This window comes from Emydura macquarii, unplaced genomic scaffold (assembly GCF_026122565.2).
Source record: "Emydura macquarii macquarii isolate MOO-44397 ecotype Brisbane River unplaced genomic scaffold, CSIRO-AGI_Emac_v2 contig_746, whole genome shotgun sequence".
In the NCBI taxonomy this organism is placed as follows: Eukaryota; Metazoa; Chordata; order Testudines; family Chelidae; genus Emydura; species Emydura macquarii.
In genome coordinates this window covers 16996-32022 of record NW_027130883.1, presented here as the reverse complement: position 1 = coordinate 32022, position 15027 = coordinate 16996, and the positions used below count along the sequence as shown (strand labels likewise).

General features: G+C 45.4%; 1 protein-coding gene across 1 annotated transcript; it reads right to left on the bottom strand.

Moving 5' to 3' along the window:
- Positions 1-2324: 2324 nt before the first annotated feature.
- On the bottom strand, positions 2325-13405 carry LOC137149428 (trypsin-3-like). The gene is made up of 6 exons (XM_067542948.1): positions 13363-13405; positions 11079-11087; positions 6615-6777; positions 3892-4145; positions 3001-3137; positions 2325-2492 (listed from the first exon to the last, which is right to left on the bottom strand). The coding sequence occupies exons 1-6, from the start codon at positions 13403-13405 to the stop codon at positions 2325-2327; spliced, it is 774 nt and encodes a 257-aa protein (XP_067399049.1).
- Between the last annotated feature and the right edge of the window lie 1622 nt (positions 13406-15027).

Genomic DNA, 15027 nt, shown 5'->3' with positions numbered 1-15027 from the left:
TGGAAAAGCTTCCGTATCAGGAAAGATTCATAAGATTTGGACTTTTCAGCATAGAAAAGAGACAACTAGTGGGGATATGATAGAAATCTATAAAATTACGACTGGTGTGGAGAAAGTAAATAAGGAAGTGTTATTTACTGCTTCTCATAACACAAGAACTAGGGGTCACCAAATGAAATTAATAGGCAGCAGGTTTAAAACGAACAAAAGGAAGTATTTCTTCACACAATGCACAGTCAACCTGTGGAACTCCTTGCCAGAGGATGTTGTGAAGGTCAAGACTACAGCAGGGTTCAAAAAAGAGCTACATGAGTTCCTGGATGATAGGTCAATCAATGGTTATTAGACAGGATGGGCAGGGATGCAAAACATTCTCTGAAGTGTCTCTGGGCTCTCTTTGCCAGAGGCTGGGAGTGGGTGCGAGGGGATGGATCACTTGATGATTGCCTGTTCTTTTCATTCCGTCTGAGACACCTGGCATTGTCCACTGTCAGAAGACAAGATATTGGGCTAGCTGGACCATTGGTCTGACCCATTACGGCTGTTCTTATGACTCAAAATGACAATGTTGACATGAAACATTTTGTTTTTTCTTTTTTGAAATGTTTTATGAAGGCAAAGTTACAATAGAACTTTAGGAAAGTACATCATACATTACTTATTCAGGATCACATGAAACCTTCAAAGAACCAGGATAAAGATTCTAGTTTGTTCCCTCTTTGCTGAGTATGCTAGAAAGGGGTGACTAATTCTTAAATACCTGTCCTTTCTTTAGCATTTCTCTTGTGTACATACTTGGTGTGAAAAGTTTTTAACATTATCACAGAATCCTAGATCCATAGGGTTAGAAGGGACTGCAACTGTCATCTAATCTAACCCCTGCCAAGATGCAAGATTACAAAAATGACACGCTTTTATTATAGAAAGGTAACTTTTCAGCATGATCAAAAAAAATATTTTGTGGCATTTTCACAGCATCGGACACTAAGAAATTTCAGCTTTTCATTCCCATTCACAACAGATTCTTCCCCACGCCCCAAAATGTTTGAGTTTCTCATAGAAATAGAGTTTCATTTTCCAACCAGCCCTGTTTTCTGAGCACAAAATGCCTCTCTCTCTTTGTCAGCCTCTCCTGTCACAGCTTCTTCCCTGGGGTCAGTGTTTGCTTTTTTCACCCCTTGTTAGTGGTCGCTAGTAGCTCTTACCCCAAGAGTTCAAAATTTGCAAGTCTGGACTCACTCAAAATTGTGAGACTGGCTTTAAAAAATCAAAATATGTTTAAAAAAACAAACAAACCTTGCTAGGGTTAATTTATTCACTGTTTTTTTGAGTTCTAAAGGTCTGTTTCCCAGCTTTTTTCCTCCAAACCCCAGGTCTAGAAAGTGACTTTTTTTGACAAAAGCTCAGATACTCATCGAGTCACATGACTCCAGGAGCTCAAGACTTTAAGAAATGAACCAACTCTCATGAGACTTGTCACAAAATCATGGGAGATTTGGATCACTGATTCTCAGCCTTTCCAAATCTTGCAATTTTACCCTGAGTCTACTGTGGGGATGTAAATAGCTACGTGTAAATGTAAACATCTAAGAACAAAGAATGAGGCTGGGGGACTCTATCCTGGTAAGCAGTGACTGTGAAAAAGATCTAGAGATTGCAGTGGGTAACAGCTGACCATAAACCCCTAGTGATTGTCTGCACTCCAGCTCCATCCCTGTAACTGCGTTGCTGTGATGCCGCACAATAAAGTTTGAACTCCACGAGACCGACTTCAGAGCAGTTAAAGGCAGTCAGCAACCCGTATCAATGCACGAGACCAGATCAAATGCCTGTGTGCTATTTTTGGTGTTTTAAAACCAGTCTCACAATTTTTAAACTGGTCTCCCTGTTGTCAGGCTGATCGCACGCTTTTAAAAGCAGTCTCGTGGTTTTCAAGCTGATCCCACAATTCTAAATCAAGTCTCACGATTTTATAGTCAACCTCTTGATTTTTAAACCAATCTTGTGAACGTCTGGCTGCCTCATGGTTTTTAAGCCAATCTCCCCCATTTTAAGCCATTGTCATGATTTGTAAAGCAGCAGCCTTGTGATTATTTAGGTTAATTTCATGATTTTTAAAGCAATCTCACAATCCTCGGTTTGATTCAGTTACACATTTTAAATCCAATTTTAGGATTGTGTCAGGCCTGGCTTGTAACTGTTTGCTGCTTTGGGCTGGTCCCTGTCCCAATCGCACCTTCAGGGGCCACAGGGAGATGAGGGGAGGGATAGCTGGGGCATGTATGTGGTGGTTTATTGCAGCAGGCGTGACACGCTGTGAGCTCTCAGTTCAATCCGGTGTACCCCTTCCCTATGGTGCTCCTCACCCACTCGGTAACTTTGCAGACACTGGCGTAGACCCCAGGCTGTCCCTTCAAGGCACAGACGGACGTCCCCCAGGAGACCACGCCCTGCAGCTTTCCATTGCAGACCAGTGGGCCACCAGAGTCACCCTGTGGAGACAATGCAGAGCCATCATCAAATGCCCCACATACAGACGCACTCACACACACACAGAGATCAGAGCCCATCCCTTCCACTAGGGTGCGACAGGGACAAAGACACGCGTCAGGGCCATCTCTTCCAATAGGGGGCGACAGAGAGAGAGAGAGAGACAGACAGACACACTGATGGACAGGAAGGGTTTAAAGAGCAGCAATGGTTCAAGTGGTCACACCTGTGCTGGGGGTCACGCCCAGGAGGTGGCCGTACGGTGAGGGAAGCCCAGCAGTTCAGGCTTGGTGCAGACGGAGGGCAGATTGGCTGCTCTTCCACGGGGCATGAAGGCTGGCTGGGGCCGGGGGCCGAGTGACACCTGCCCCCCAGCAGCATGCCGAGAAGGATTTAGGGGCAGTGGGGGATGATCAGAGTACAAAGTGAGAGTATTGAGCGGGGTGAGCTCCGACACCCAGGAACTCAGTCACAGCTGCACCTGCCCTGATCTCCAGGAGGCCTCCTTACCTGGCATGAGTCTATGCCGCCCTGTGGCACGCCAGCGCACAGCATGTTGTCCGTGATCATGCCTCGATAACTTGCCTGGCACGTGGCCTGGTTGAATATATAGACCTTTGCGCACTGTAGGATGTCTGGGAACCTCCCTGGGCAATGACAGAAAAACAAGAGTTCATGAGTAGGGTACAAGGTGCAAGAGACGTGTAAGACCCTCCACTGGTGTAAACTGGCATAGATCCACTAACTCCAATGGAGCTATGGCCAACTGACACCAGCTGGCATCTGCCCTCTTGACTCCAATGGAGCTACGGCAGATTGACACCGGATGGGATCTGGCCTTAGTGATTCCAATGGAGCTATGGCCAACTGACGCCAGCTGGGATCTGGCCCCATTCCTTTTGCATAACAGGAAACTTTTGATGATTCAACAGAGAAGCCAGGAAAAAAACCCAACCTCATTTCAGGTCAAAGTAATTGTTTCGTTTAGATCCAGTATTTTACGTTCTAGTATAATATTTCATTGTTATTTGAAGTGTGTTTGTAACACTTTAAAATTGTTTAAAAACAAAAGGAAGGGTAATTACATAAGGAAATGTTCTGAACAGAAAAAAAAAAATCAAGCCATTGTGACTCAGTGTTTTCAAAATGCAAAGTTTTGACTTTTTTCAGAACATTGTTTCTGAAATGAACAATTTCATGAAATCGCACGAATTGGTGGGACATTTGGTGATGTTGAAGCTGCATTTTTCACTAATAATAGTTTCAGTTGGAAAATTTCCCCCAGGAGAAGCCAAAGACCTTTGACAGCCTGTTAACGAGGTCTCCTTAAAGACCTTCCACTCCCATCCCCAAACTGAGCCTGACCTCAGCCCCACCCCATCTACACCCAGCACTTCATACATTGGGGTGAACTAATGGTGCCCCATCCTGACACGCTGCATGGGCTTCCAGGAGCGGGACAACTGGTAGGCAGGCTGATTGTGTTCACGTGGTTGTTGAGTTGAGCGGGCTCATCCAACTCCAGAAGCATGAAATCGTTGTCACGAGGCTTGGGGTTATACTTAGGGTGCACAAAGTAGTTGCAGACTTTTCGTATCTGCTCTGTGCCTTCGTTCATGCGTAGATTATAATCCCCCAGACGCACCTGCAGTGATCTACATGGAGAGAGGCCACATGAAAAGATCAATAGATGGGTATTCAACTAGAATTGGGCCAATCATAGAGGTTTCAGTGTTGAGGTAGCTTCCAAGACCTCATCAGCTTGGTTCCCCAAGAACTCAGTTCTGATCTCCGATCATCCAATCTTATTTCTTTCTTGGCCTCCACTTAGACTCCATAGAGTTGATCAGACTTGCGTGTAAGGGGTGGGCACGGGGCATATCCCAAATCCATACAATTATACAAGTATTGGTACCTTGTATACAAGTTTAGCCCTAATCTGATAAATGCGTTCTCCATTTTACATTGTCTCATGCACTTTATGGTTCGCCCGGTTATTTTTCAGGCCCAGTTCCTATACCTACCATGCATGGGCACCAGGTATATAAGGCCAGGGAAGGCTTTGCCTTTCCTGACAGTCAGGCGTGGCTCCATCCACACTTTGCCCCTTTCCTGCTGTGTCCTGCTGGCGTGGGCCTGGCAGCACTGGCTCTCTCATCCCGCTGCCTCTCTGCTGAAGCAGGCAGGGGCTGGGGTGCAGGTGGCTGCCCAGCCAGAGAGAGAGGCATTGCAGCGTTGGGGTGGGCCGGCCCAGTCCGACTCTCCAGGCTTGGGGCCACCTGGCCCGCCTGGTGCTCAGGCCACTTGACACTCTGGTGCTGGGGCAGGCAGGCCAGCGCCAGGGTGGGTTGGGACAGGGTGGGGCAGGGCAGCGCTGGCGCACAGGCTCTGGGGTCGCTCTGGCACTGGTCCCACCCAGAACTGGTCAGCCTGGCTGGTGGTCGGGCTGTCCAGGGCGGGGCTCTGATGGGAAGGAGGGAAGGGGCGGAGCTTTGGGCGGAAGGGGTGGGGCCAGGACTAGCCTCCCCAGCCAGACCGGCGGTTCACGAGCCGCCTTTGGTATCATGCTTTGTTCTCAGGCCACATGTGCACAACATATTTTGTTAGTTTCCTCCCTGTGTTTTGTTAGTTTCCTCCCTGTTGGCATAGCCTCCTTCCACACATTCTTAGCCAGTGTTACTGACACTATGATTTCTTGCTCCTGGCTTCACACAGCTGAAATGAACAATTTGGTGAACTCACCATGAATTTGTGGGACATTTTTGTGTTATCAAAGCTGCCTTTTTGCACCAAAAGTCATGAATTCCTTGTCCTTGGCTTTTGGGTAGGGTGACCAGATGTCCAATAATATCAGGATCATCCCTATATTAGGGGCTTTGTCTTATATAAGCAACTATATATCACCCCCCCCCCCCCAAAAAAAAAGTCCTGATTTTTCACACTTGCTAGTTTTGGGATCCACTTAACACTGTTATTTTGACTTTTGCCTTATCCTGGTTCCTGTGGCCTGCTCAGACCTAGTTAAACCTATGTGCGAGCACTGAGAATTTCAGAGAGTCAAATCTGGGTCAAAGATTTCAATTTTTCCCACAAATTGAGAAGTCGGGGGCAAAAGTTTGTTTCGAACATTGCAAAACATTTCTGAAAATAAACTTAGAGGGAACTTTGAAAGAAAAACTTATCTCAAAAAAATCAAAACATTCTGAAAATGTCGACGAGATATTGCGATTATTTAAATGATTATTTATATGTTTTAATTAGTTTTTCCAAATACAACCAGTAGACCAGATTCATCCTAATACACCAAGGGAGTTAGGAGAAAAGGAGGGAAGGGGAAACAACATATCTATCTTCCGGACCTGCGGTAATGATAGAGCTTTAAAAAATCAGCCCGAATTGCTTGACATTTTTTGGGTGCGCCCATTCTGCGGCACGCCAGTCATTCAAGTGCTGCCAGATCAGCCCTATCGCTGAGCGAAGCATCAATGTTTGATGGGGATTGACTTTTCCATTTTTACAGGATTCAGTTTTTTGCGACTAGAGCCACATTTGGAACCCAGTTGTCTTGTCCCCAGTCAACCTCCAGCTGTCAGGAAATATATCTGAGGATGAAATTTAAAGGGGAGAGGCGACTGCGATTTAAAAAACCCAGCTTTTTCTTTTTCAAAGCCAACGAGTGGACAAAATGGAAGTGAATTTGCAAAATGTTTCCCCATTGCCGAATCTGCACTTTTCGACGGGGGAAGGAGGGGAAATATTTTATGAGAAAAATTCCACCCACATCCTCCATGTGAGTCGCCAGCGCAAAGCGACGAGGCTGACGCTAGCGAGCGGATGGGGAATTTCCCTGTGCACGCGCCATTGGGGAGACCGATGCTGGCTTGCTGCATCCTGTGCCGGGGCAGGCTTGTTTGAAGAAGGATGTTGGAAAACCACTGAAGGTGCAGAAAAGAGCCACAAAAATGATTTGAGGGCTGGGAAAAAGATGGAGGTGGATGGGGATAGGGGCTGGGAGAGGTGCAGATAGAGACTTGGGCATGGATAGGGGACACCAAGGAAGAAGATGAGGATGTGGGTTATCCCCATGCAGCACACTCTCTCCCTTCACCACTGCTTTGACTTACCTGATCTGACTACTGCAGTGGGCAGCAGTTAGCACCCACTTCCGGTCTATCAGGCTCCCGCCACAGGAGATTCTGCCGTTCCTGAGGAGAGCCACCTGGTAGGGCCGTGAGCCGATGGGGCAGGGCCCCCCCCCAATGATCCGCGGTTCCTCTCCCTCTGATGCTGCAATGGAGAGAAAGCGTCCTCAGTAAGTGGAGTGACCATCAGCCATGGCCATACGGATTAGCCGGTGGCAGGATGACCGTGAGCCGTCACTAGCACCCGGCTGTGCAAAAGAACGAGGCGATCGGAGGACGGTCCTGGCGAGGTATTTCCGGCCGTGATCGGGACACATTAAGGCCCCTGGGAAAACCTCCAGTTCTGGTCACCCATGTTCCAGAAAGAGGAATTCCAACTGGAACAGGTGTAGAGAAGGGTGCTAAGATGATCAGGGGGACGAAGGGCCAATCTTACAAGAGGAGGCAGAAAGAGCTCGGCTTCTTGAACCTAAAACAAAGGCTGAAAAGAGATCTGATGACTCTCTGTAAATGCAGCGGGGGGAAAAGCTAGAGGCAACGTTGGCACAAGAACAAATGGGGATAGAGTGGCCATGAATAAATCTAGGCTGAGAATGAGAAGGTGGTTACTAATTATGGGAGGAGGGGGGTTGTGGAACAGGAGTGGGGGGCAAAAATACTCATTAGTTTGAAGATGGAACTCAATATGTTTATACGACAGAGTTGCCTCCTGTAACAGGCACTGGACACGAGGAGGTCCCTTTCAGTCCTACTATGATCTTTTGGTCATCTCTTCTACCAGGGATCAGGGCTGGAGCAGGGAAGGATGCAGATTTTCCGGATTATAGGAAATCCAACAATTTTGATTTTTTTTCTCTCTGTTCCAACATGGAAACAATTTTTCCCCTAAAAAAATTTCTGGTGAAACCAATTCTGGGGGCGGGAGGAAATCCATTTCAGGTTGATCAGAACCTTTTGGTTTTGACAAAATCATACCATTATGGAAATGTCAAGCTGGAAGGGACCTCGAGAGGTCGTCTCGTCCAGTCCCCTGCACTGAGGCAGGACCAAATAAACCTAGACCATCCCTGACAGGGGTTTATCCAATCTGTTCCTAAAAACCTCCAGTGATGGGGATTCCACAACCTCCCTTGGAAGCCTGTTCAGAGCTCAGTTCCTCTTATAGTTAGAAAGTTTTTCATGATATCTAATCTCCCTAACTGCAGATTAAACCCATTACTTTTTGTCTTACCTTCAGTAGACATGGAGAACAATTTATCACTGGACCCCTTTATACCACCCCTGAACATGTTTGAAGACTGTTATCAGGTCCCCCCTCAGTTTACTTTTCTCAAGACTAAACAGGCCCAGTTTTTGACCTTTCCTTGTAGGTCAGGTTTTCTGAACCTTTGATCATTTTTGTTGCTGTCCTCCAGACTCTCTCCAGTTTGTCCACATTTTTCCTAAAGTGTGCCGCCCAGGATTGGACACAGTTCTCCAACTGAGGCCACACCTGTGCCGCGGAGGGCGGGACGACCTCCCGTGTCTTAAATATGACACTCCGGTTAATATGTCCCAGAATGATATTCGCCTTTTTCGTAGCTGCATCACATTGTTGACTCATCTGCAATTTGTGATTCACTGTCACCCCTAGATCCTTTTCAGCAGTGTTGCCACCTAGCCAAATATTCCGTTTTGTAGTTGTGCGGTTGATTTTCCTTTCCTAAGTGAAGTACTTTGCAGTTGTCTTTACGGAATTTCATCCTGCTGAGTTCAGAGCAATTGTCTAATTTGTCAAGGTCATTTTGAATTCGAATCCTGTCCTCCAAAGTGCTTGCAACCCCTCCCAGCTTGGTGTCACCCACAAATTTTTGAAGTGTATTCTCCACTCCATTATCCAAATTATCAATGAAAATATTAAATATCCAGACCCAGGACTGAGCTCTGTGGGATACCACTAGATACACCCACCCAATTTGACAGTGAAACTTTGATAACTACTCTTTTAGCATGGTGTTTCAACCCGTTGTGCACCCACTTTCTAGTAATTTCATCTAGACCACATTTCCCCAGTTTGCTTATGATCATGTCACATGGGACTGTGTCTAAAGCCTTTCTAAAATCAAGATATCTCTCGTCCACTGCTTCCTTCCATCTGCTAGGCCAGTAACCCTGTCAAAGAAGGAAATTAGGCTGGTTTGGCACGATTTGTTCTTGACAAATCCATGCTGGCTATTCCTCATAGCCCTATAGTCCTCTAGGTGCTTACAAATTGATTGTTTAATAATTTGTTTCAGTATCTGTCCAAGTATCAAAGTTAGGCTGCCTGGTCTTTAATTCCCCGGGTCCTATTTGTTCCCCTTTTTAAAGATAGGTACTATGTCTGCTCTTCTCCAGTCTCCTGGGACCTCACCTGTCCCCAAGGAGTTCTCAAAGATAATTGCTAATGATTCTGAGATTGCTTCAGCTACTTTCTTAAGTTAAAATTCCTTAGAGTGAATTTCATCAGGCCCTGCTGACTTGAACACACCTAACTTAGCTAAATATTCTTTAATCTGTTCTTTCCATATTTTGGCTTGCGTTCCTTCCCCTTTGTTGTTAGTATCAAATGTGTTGAGTATTTGGTGTCCATTAACTTTTTTAGTGACAACTGAAGCAAAATAGGCATTAAATAGCTCAGCTCTATTGATGTCATCTGGTATTAGCTCTCCTTCCCTGCTAAGTAGAGGACCTACACTTTCCTTCGTCTTTCTCTTGCTCCCAATGTATTTAAAGAACTTCTTTTTATTGCCTTTATGTCCCTTGCTAACTCATTTTGTGCCTTAGATCTTCTGATTTTGTTCCTACATGCTTGTGCTATTCTTTTCTTCCCATGGGATCTTACCTACCAGTTCTCTGAGTTTGTTAAAGTCTGCTTTTTTGAAGTCCAGTGTCCTCATTCTGCTGCTTTCACTCCTTCCTTTCCTTAAAGTCATGAAATTTATCATTTATCATTTCATGATGACTTGCACCCAAATTGCCTTCCACCTTGAGATTTGCTACCAAATTCCCCCTGTCACTCAGAATCAAGTCTAACATGCTCATAACTTCCGTGGATTGGGAACCCATAACAGTGTCTCTCAACCTTTCCAGATTACTGTATCCCTTTCAGGAGTCTGATTTGTTTTGCGTAACCCCAAGTTTCACCTCACTTAAAAAGTACTTGCTTACAAAATGGGACATAAAAATACAGAAGTGTCCCAGCCCTCTATTACTTAAAAATTGCTGACTTTCTCATTTTTACCATATAATTCTAAAATAAATTTGGAAAATCAATATTGTTCTTACATTTCAGTATGTAGAGCAGTATAAACAACTCATTGTCTGTATGAAATTTTAGTTCCTACTGACTTTGCTAGTGCTTTTTATGTAGCCTATGTAAAACCAAGCAAATATCTAGATGCATCGATGTACCCCCTGGATGACCTCTGTGTACCTCCAGGGGTACATGTACCCTGGTTGAGAACCACTGATCTATAACATACACTCACCATTGAGTTAAATTTGCTCGTTCCTTTTGCAACTTCCCATACCCATGTGTCCTTCATGAATTAACTTTAAAATCCTGGAATTTTTGTTTGTTTTTTTCCCTGGGGATAAATGGAAGCTTAACACACTTCCCTTGGAGGAGAACGTTTTCTGCCACTGAAGGCTTATCTGTTTAGGCATGAAATGCTTTTTCCATCCACAGTGTAGCGCATCTCTTCCTATCTCTTCCTCTGCGGTAGCATGTAGTCACATATCCCACATGTGAGGTGACACACCAGCTGAGAATGTTGATGTGGAAGTCAGCCTTGTATTTAGTTTCTGAAACATGGTCTTGGCAGGTCAGGTCTTATTTCAGATCTTGGCCAATGCATCATCCTGCAATGATTTGACTTCCTGATGTGAATTCAGCAGTGGAGTCACAATTCTGAAGTGTGAGCGCTGGGATTTGAGATGGCACACCACTTTGAAATTGATTATTTCAATCGCGAATGATCCATAGACGCAGCTGTGAGAAGCTTCAAGACCAAGTGTGACTGCCCAGACTTTTTTTCTCAAGTGGCATGCGTTTGTAGTCTGCATTTGTGAAGAATCTTGATGCAAAAGCTGCATATCCCCAGCTGCAGTCTTTGCCCGAGCCCATCTTGCAAATTTTCGCACAGAACGGCAGAATATTGTAGTTGATAACAATATACATAGGCCAATAGCCTTTTCAGTACTTCAAATTAACCCTCCATGGTCCATTTCCGTTCCATATCCAGCACTAGCAATATTATTCCATGCGTTGTGTTATCAGAGATGTTATTAGTTGATTTTCCTCAAGAAAGTCAGTGTATGTAGTGCATGCGACACAAGTATAGTGTCCATACCGAATAGCTACACCAAAGGTATAAGCTCGGGGGTAGAGCCAGTTGGAAAATTTCCAGTGGAACCATTTTCCACCAGAAAATGCTGTTTTGTCAAAATGGAAATGTTTCCCAGGGAACATGTTGATTTCACTGAAAATTTGTTTGGCAAGAAATTGACATGATCCTAGTGGAACATTTCAATTTTCATTTTGAAAAGACTTTTTGTTTCGATATTTGACAATCTTATTTAGTTTCTTTTAATTCTTTATGAATTAAAAATGGGAACCAAATACCTCAACTGTATCAAAATGAAACATTTTCATCTATCAGAAACGTTTTTTTTTAATATGTCATCTTGCTGGAAATTTCAAAATTCGTTGGTATGGTTCCAATTTGGAATGAAAATGAATGTCAAAATCTCAGAATGTCTGGCAGATTCCAGTTTCTGCACAACTGCACTCCCAAAGATGCAGGTGCATAGAGCTTGATCCTTTCATTCAGAGAGGAAACGCTTGTGGTTTTAGATGTTGAGGTCCTGGATCCTATCCATGCAGATGAGCTGACCGGGGGCAACATTGATGGGGATGGATAGAAACTGTGCTTTGAATGAAAATCAGGGTTTCACCAGAACAGAGATTTTCAATTTCCTGTAGAAAATTTTGAATTATTTTGTCCAAGAAAAATAAACACACCAAACCCAAAATAATCTTATTCAGAAATACCTCTGGCATGCCTCTGTGGTGTTGCAGTCTGGCTGCCCCATTTTCCTCTATAGACTGTGCACCACAGTGAGACTTTATCTCCCATGATGCATCACAGCCAGGAACTCCCATAATACAATTATCTCCCCTTACTATTAATGGTGTATCATGGGAGACGTAGTCCAACCAGCGAGCTTGGCCAATAGAGGAGGATAGGGGCCTCAAGCCCGTATACTACAGCTCCCATGATGCATTGCGGAAGCACTTCCAGATCAGAATGTTTCAGATTTCAATTTTTTTCCTGAAAAGTGAAACTTTTTGGAGGGTGGAGGGCAGAAATAATTCTTCTTTGGATCGGAGGGTCACAGGGTAGCTGTATTCTCTGCTAATGATGTTTAGAAATTGCTTGAGCTGAATATTTGGGTGGGCAGAATTTACATGTAAAACCAACTTGCTCTGGCAGGAATTATAAACGACTGTAGGAGGGGTTGATAACAACACCTAGAGTCAAGGTTGCCTAACACTTTCCATGATAAAACCCTGTTTTCAGTTGCTGAAAGTTTCACCAAACTTTAACTCTTCAGGCTGGGATTTTCCACACTTGCTCTCTGAAAGTGCTTTGGAAAGATTCCGTTCAGCGATTTTCAAGAAAGAGGTCAGGGAACGATAGGGCATTTTTACAATGTTCAAACTGTTCTCCAAACACTTTTTGAAGCGCTCTAGCGCCTTGGCAGCAGGAACATGAAATGTTGCAAAGAAATAGCCCTTGAGTCGGAGGTGCCCTTCGTTGTTCCCATGAAAATTCACCCAGATTTGGTCAAGTTAAAAGCCTCTGGAAATCGCACTTTGCACATGCTCAATAGAATAGGGGGTTGGTCAGTGACTAGGGTTTCCTGGCTCTCCCACAACACCAATAATGAAAGCTGTCAAACTTTTTAGAGTGGAACATTTTCCCATTGGAAAATGTCATTTTGCCAAAGTTAAAAATTTCCAAGGGAACGTGTTGATTGTGATGCAAATTCGTTTAAAAAAAAGAAAGATCAAAGCAAAGCATTCTCCTGTAGGGGCTGGGCTCCACAATCAAACTTCATTTCCCATGATGCCTCACAGCCCGGGACTCCCATGATGCACTAGCATCTCCTCACCAAGAGGTGCATGGTGTTTCATGGGATAGGCAGTCTGACCAGAGCATTGGACATTATCCAAAAGGGCCATTTTGATTTGTCTTATCAAAGTTTTTCTTTAAAGAATTAACATTATGTTACAAATGGTGCTATATAAAAGTTATATATTTTTATACATGCTTTAAATTTAAAGCCATTGAAATCTCAGTGAAAAAGATTTTTTTTTTCCCACAGAAAACATTTTATTTTGTGGCAAATGTCAGATTTCTTTCTTTTTGCCCTGATTCGAGACGAACACAGATTGTGAAATCATGGCTCCATGCCTGCTCTAGAAATAATAGAGAATAATCAGATACGAGGCCTGAATATATTAATTCCCTTTTGCAACCTTAATGACGGGCACTGTGGAATCAATAATGGGACTGCCAGAAAGGTGGCTTTTCATAACCAGCCGCCCACCTTAAGCAACGTCTGGAAGACATTCCTGCCCTGAAATTGCAGAACCTTCTCATCCAACCCCACTTTGGCATCTCTCACGACTTTTTTTTCCTACCTGCTGCCCCAGCCACGAGCATTCCGATGATCAGCAGCTCCATGGTGGTTGTGGTGATGGATATGATAAGAGTCTTCGCTGTCATTACTGCACTGAAAGATATTGAAAAGGAATCGCTGGCCATAGGTGTCTTGAGGAGGATGTATGGCCTCGCGGATAAGGTGCTCACTTAGGATTTAAGGAAGCCAGGCTCATACAAGGGGAGGCTAAATCTACTGTAGGTTTCTGATGGCAATGGGGGCCCACTCTCCCTCAGGGGCATTTTCCATGAAAAGATCTGATCTGTTGAGGGGGGAAAAACCTCAATCCAGATTAAAAAGATTTCTATGCGCTGCACTGAGCCCACTCCTCTCCTCCTAGCTCTGCTTCTAATGTGTCACCCCAATAACAGATGTGGGCGAACCCCCCATAATCAGTCTACTAACAAAGAAATGAATAGATTTAAGGCACTGATCTGGCCCTCATCACGGTAGCATTTGAGCACCTCTTAATGTTTACTGTATTTAACTTCACAACTCCTTGGGGAGGTAGGGCAGGGCTATTATCCTCATTGTACAGATGGGGAAACTGAGGCAGAGAGAGACTAAGCGATTAGGCCGAGGCCATACAGGAAGGCAGCGGCAGACCAGAGATTAGAAGCCATGTCTTCCGGGTACCAGCTGAGCAGCCAAACTGCCAAGCCCTCTGTCCATACTGAATGCCCTATGCCATCCTCCATAATCCCCCGAATAACAGAGCAGTGCCTCCTTGTCACCCCATTGTCACTCCAAAACAGAGAGATGCCCCAAGTCTCCCCATAATCCCCCAACAAGAAAGCAATGCCCCCTGATATCCCAGAATCACCCCAATGACAGAGTGATGCCCCCTGGCACCCATAATCAGTCCAATAACAGGACAATGCCCCAAGCCATCACCCTACGTCGCTCCCCAAACCGCAGCCATCTCCTTCCCACCCTGCTGCATGACCCCACACCCAGTCAGGCTTCCTGACAACCGGGGCTGGACTGTCTCTGCTTCACCTGTAGCTCCTGCTTGTGGCACCCGGGAGCGGAAGAGCCTCAGGTGGTTGTGTCTTGGACAAAGCCAGGGATCCTTCCTCTGGGGTGGGACACTTTATATGCCGGGGAAATGGGCTCTCCCTTGTGAGTCAATAAGTGATTGCCACGTCTGGGGAGCTGCCCCACATGTCGGCAGCCAGGTGCCTCCCTCCACCCTCACACTCCTGGCTCCGACATGTCAGATCTCGTGGAGCTGTGGGAACAAGGCAGCCTTTGTTCCTGCCTCTCTCCTTCGCAGGGCACCCGGCAGGATTTCGCCCTGGGAACGGCGCCTTCTCCATTGCCAAAAGCGACTCCCTGAGCCTGCCGCTTTGTCTGCTGCCACCAGAACAAGGGGGTGCAGAAATCGGAGAGGGGGCCAGAGAAGAGCCACGAAGGCTGGGTGGGAGGAAGGGGCTGAGGCAGTGGTTCTTAACCTTTCCAAACTACTGTACCCCTGAAGCCTGAGTCCCACCCCCACGGGGCTGAGGCATGTAACTTAGTTTCATGGCGCCCCTGTGGCTCCAGGCAATTGCCTTTCTTGCCGCCCCCAATACCAGCTCTGCACTTGCGACCCCTCTAAAACCCCAGGTTGAGAAACACTGAAGGGCTTGTCCTCACTTGAAAC

Coding starts and splice junctions, on each gene's coding strand:
- LOC137149428 (XM_067542948.1), bottom strand. CDS start 13,405: ATGGAGCTGCTGATCATCGGAATGCTCGTGGCTGGGGCAGCAG. Junction 4,146..6,614: donor CACTGCAGTAGTCAGATCAG/GTAAGTCAAAGC, acceptor CTCTCCATGTAG/ATCACTGCAGGTGCGTCTGG. Junction 2,493..3,000: donor GCGGCATAGACTCATGCCAG/GTAAGGAGGCCT, acceptor TTGTCTCCACAG/GGTGACTCTGGTGGCCCACT.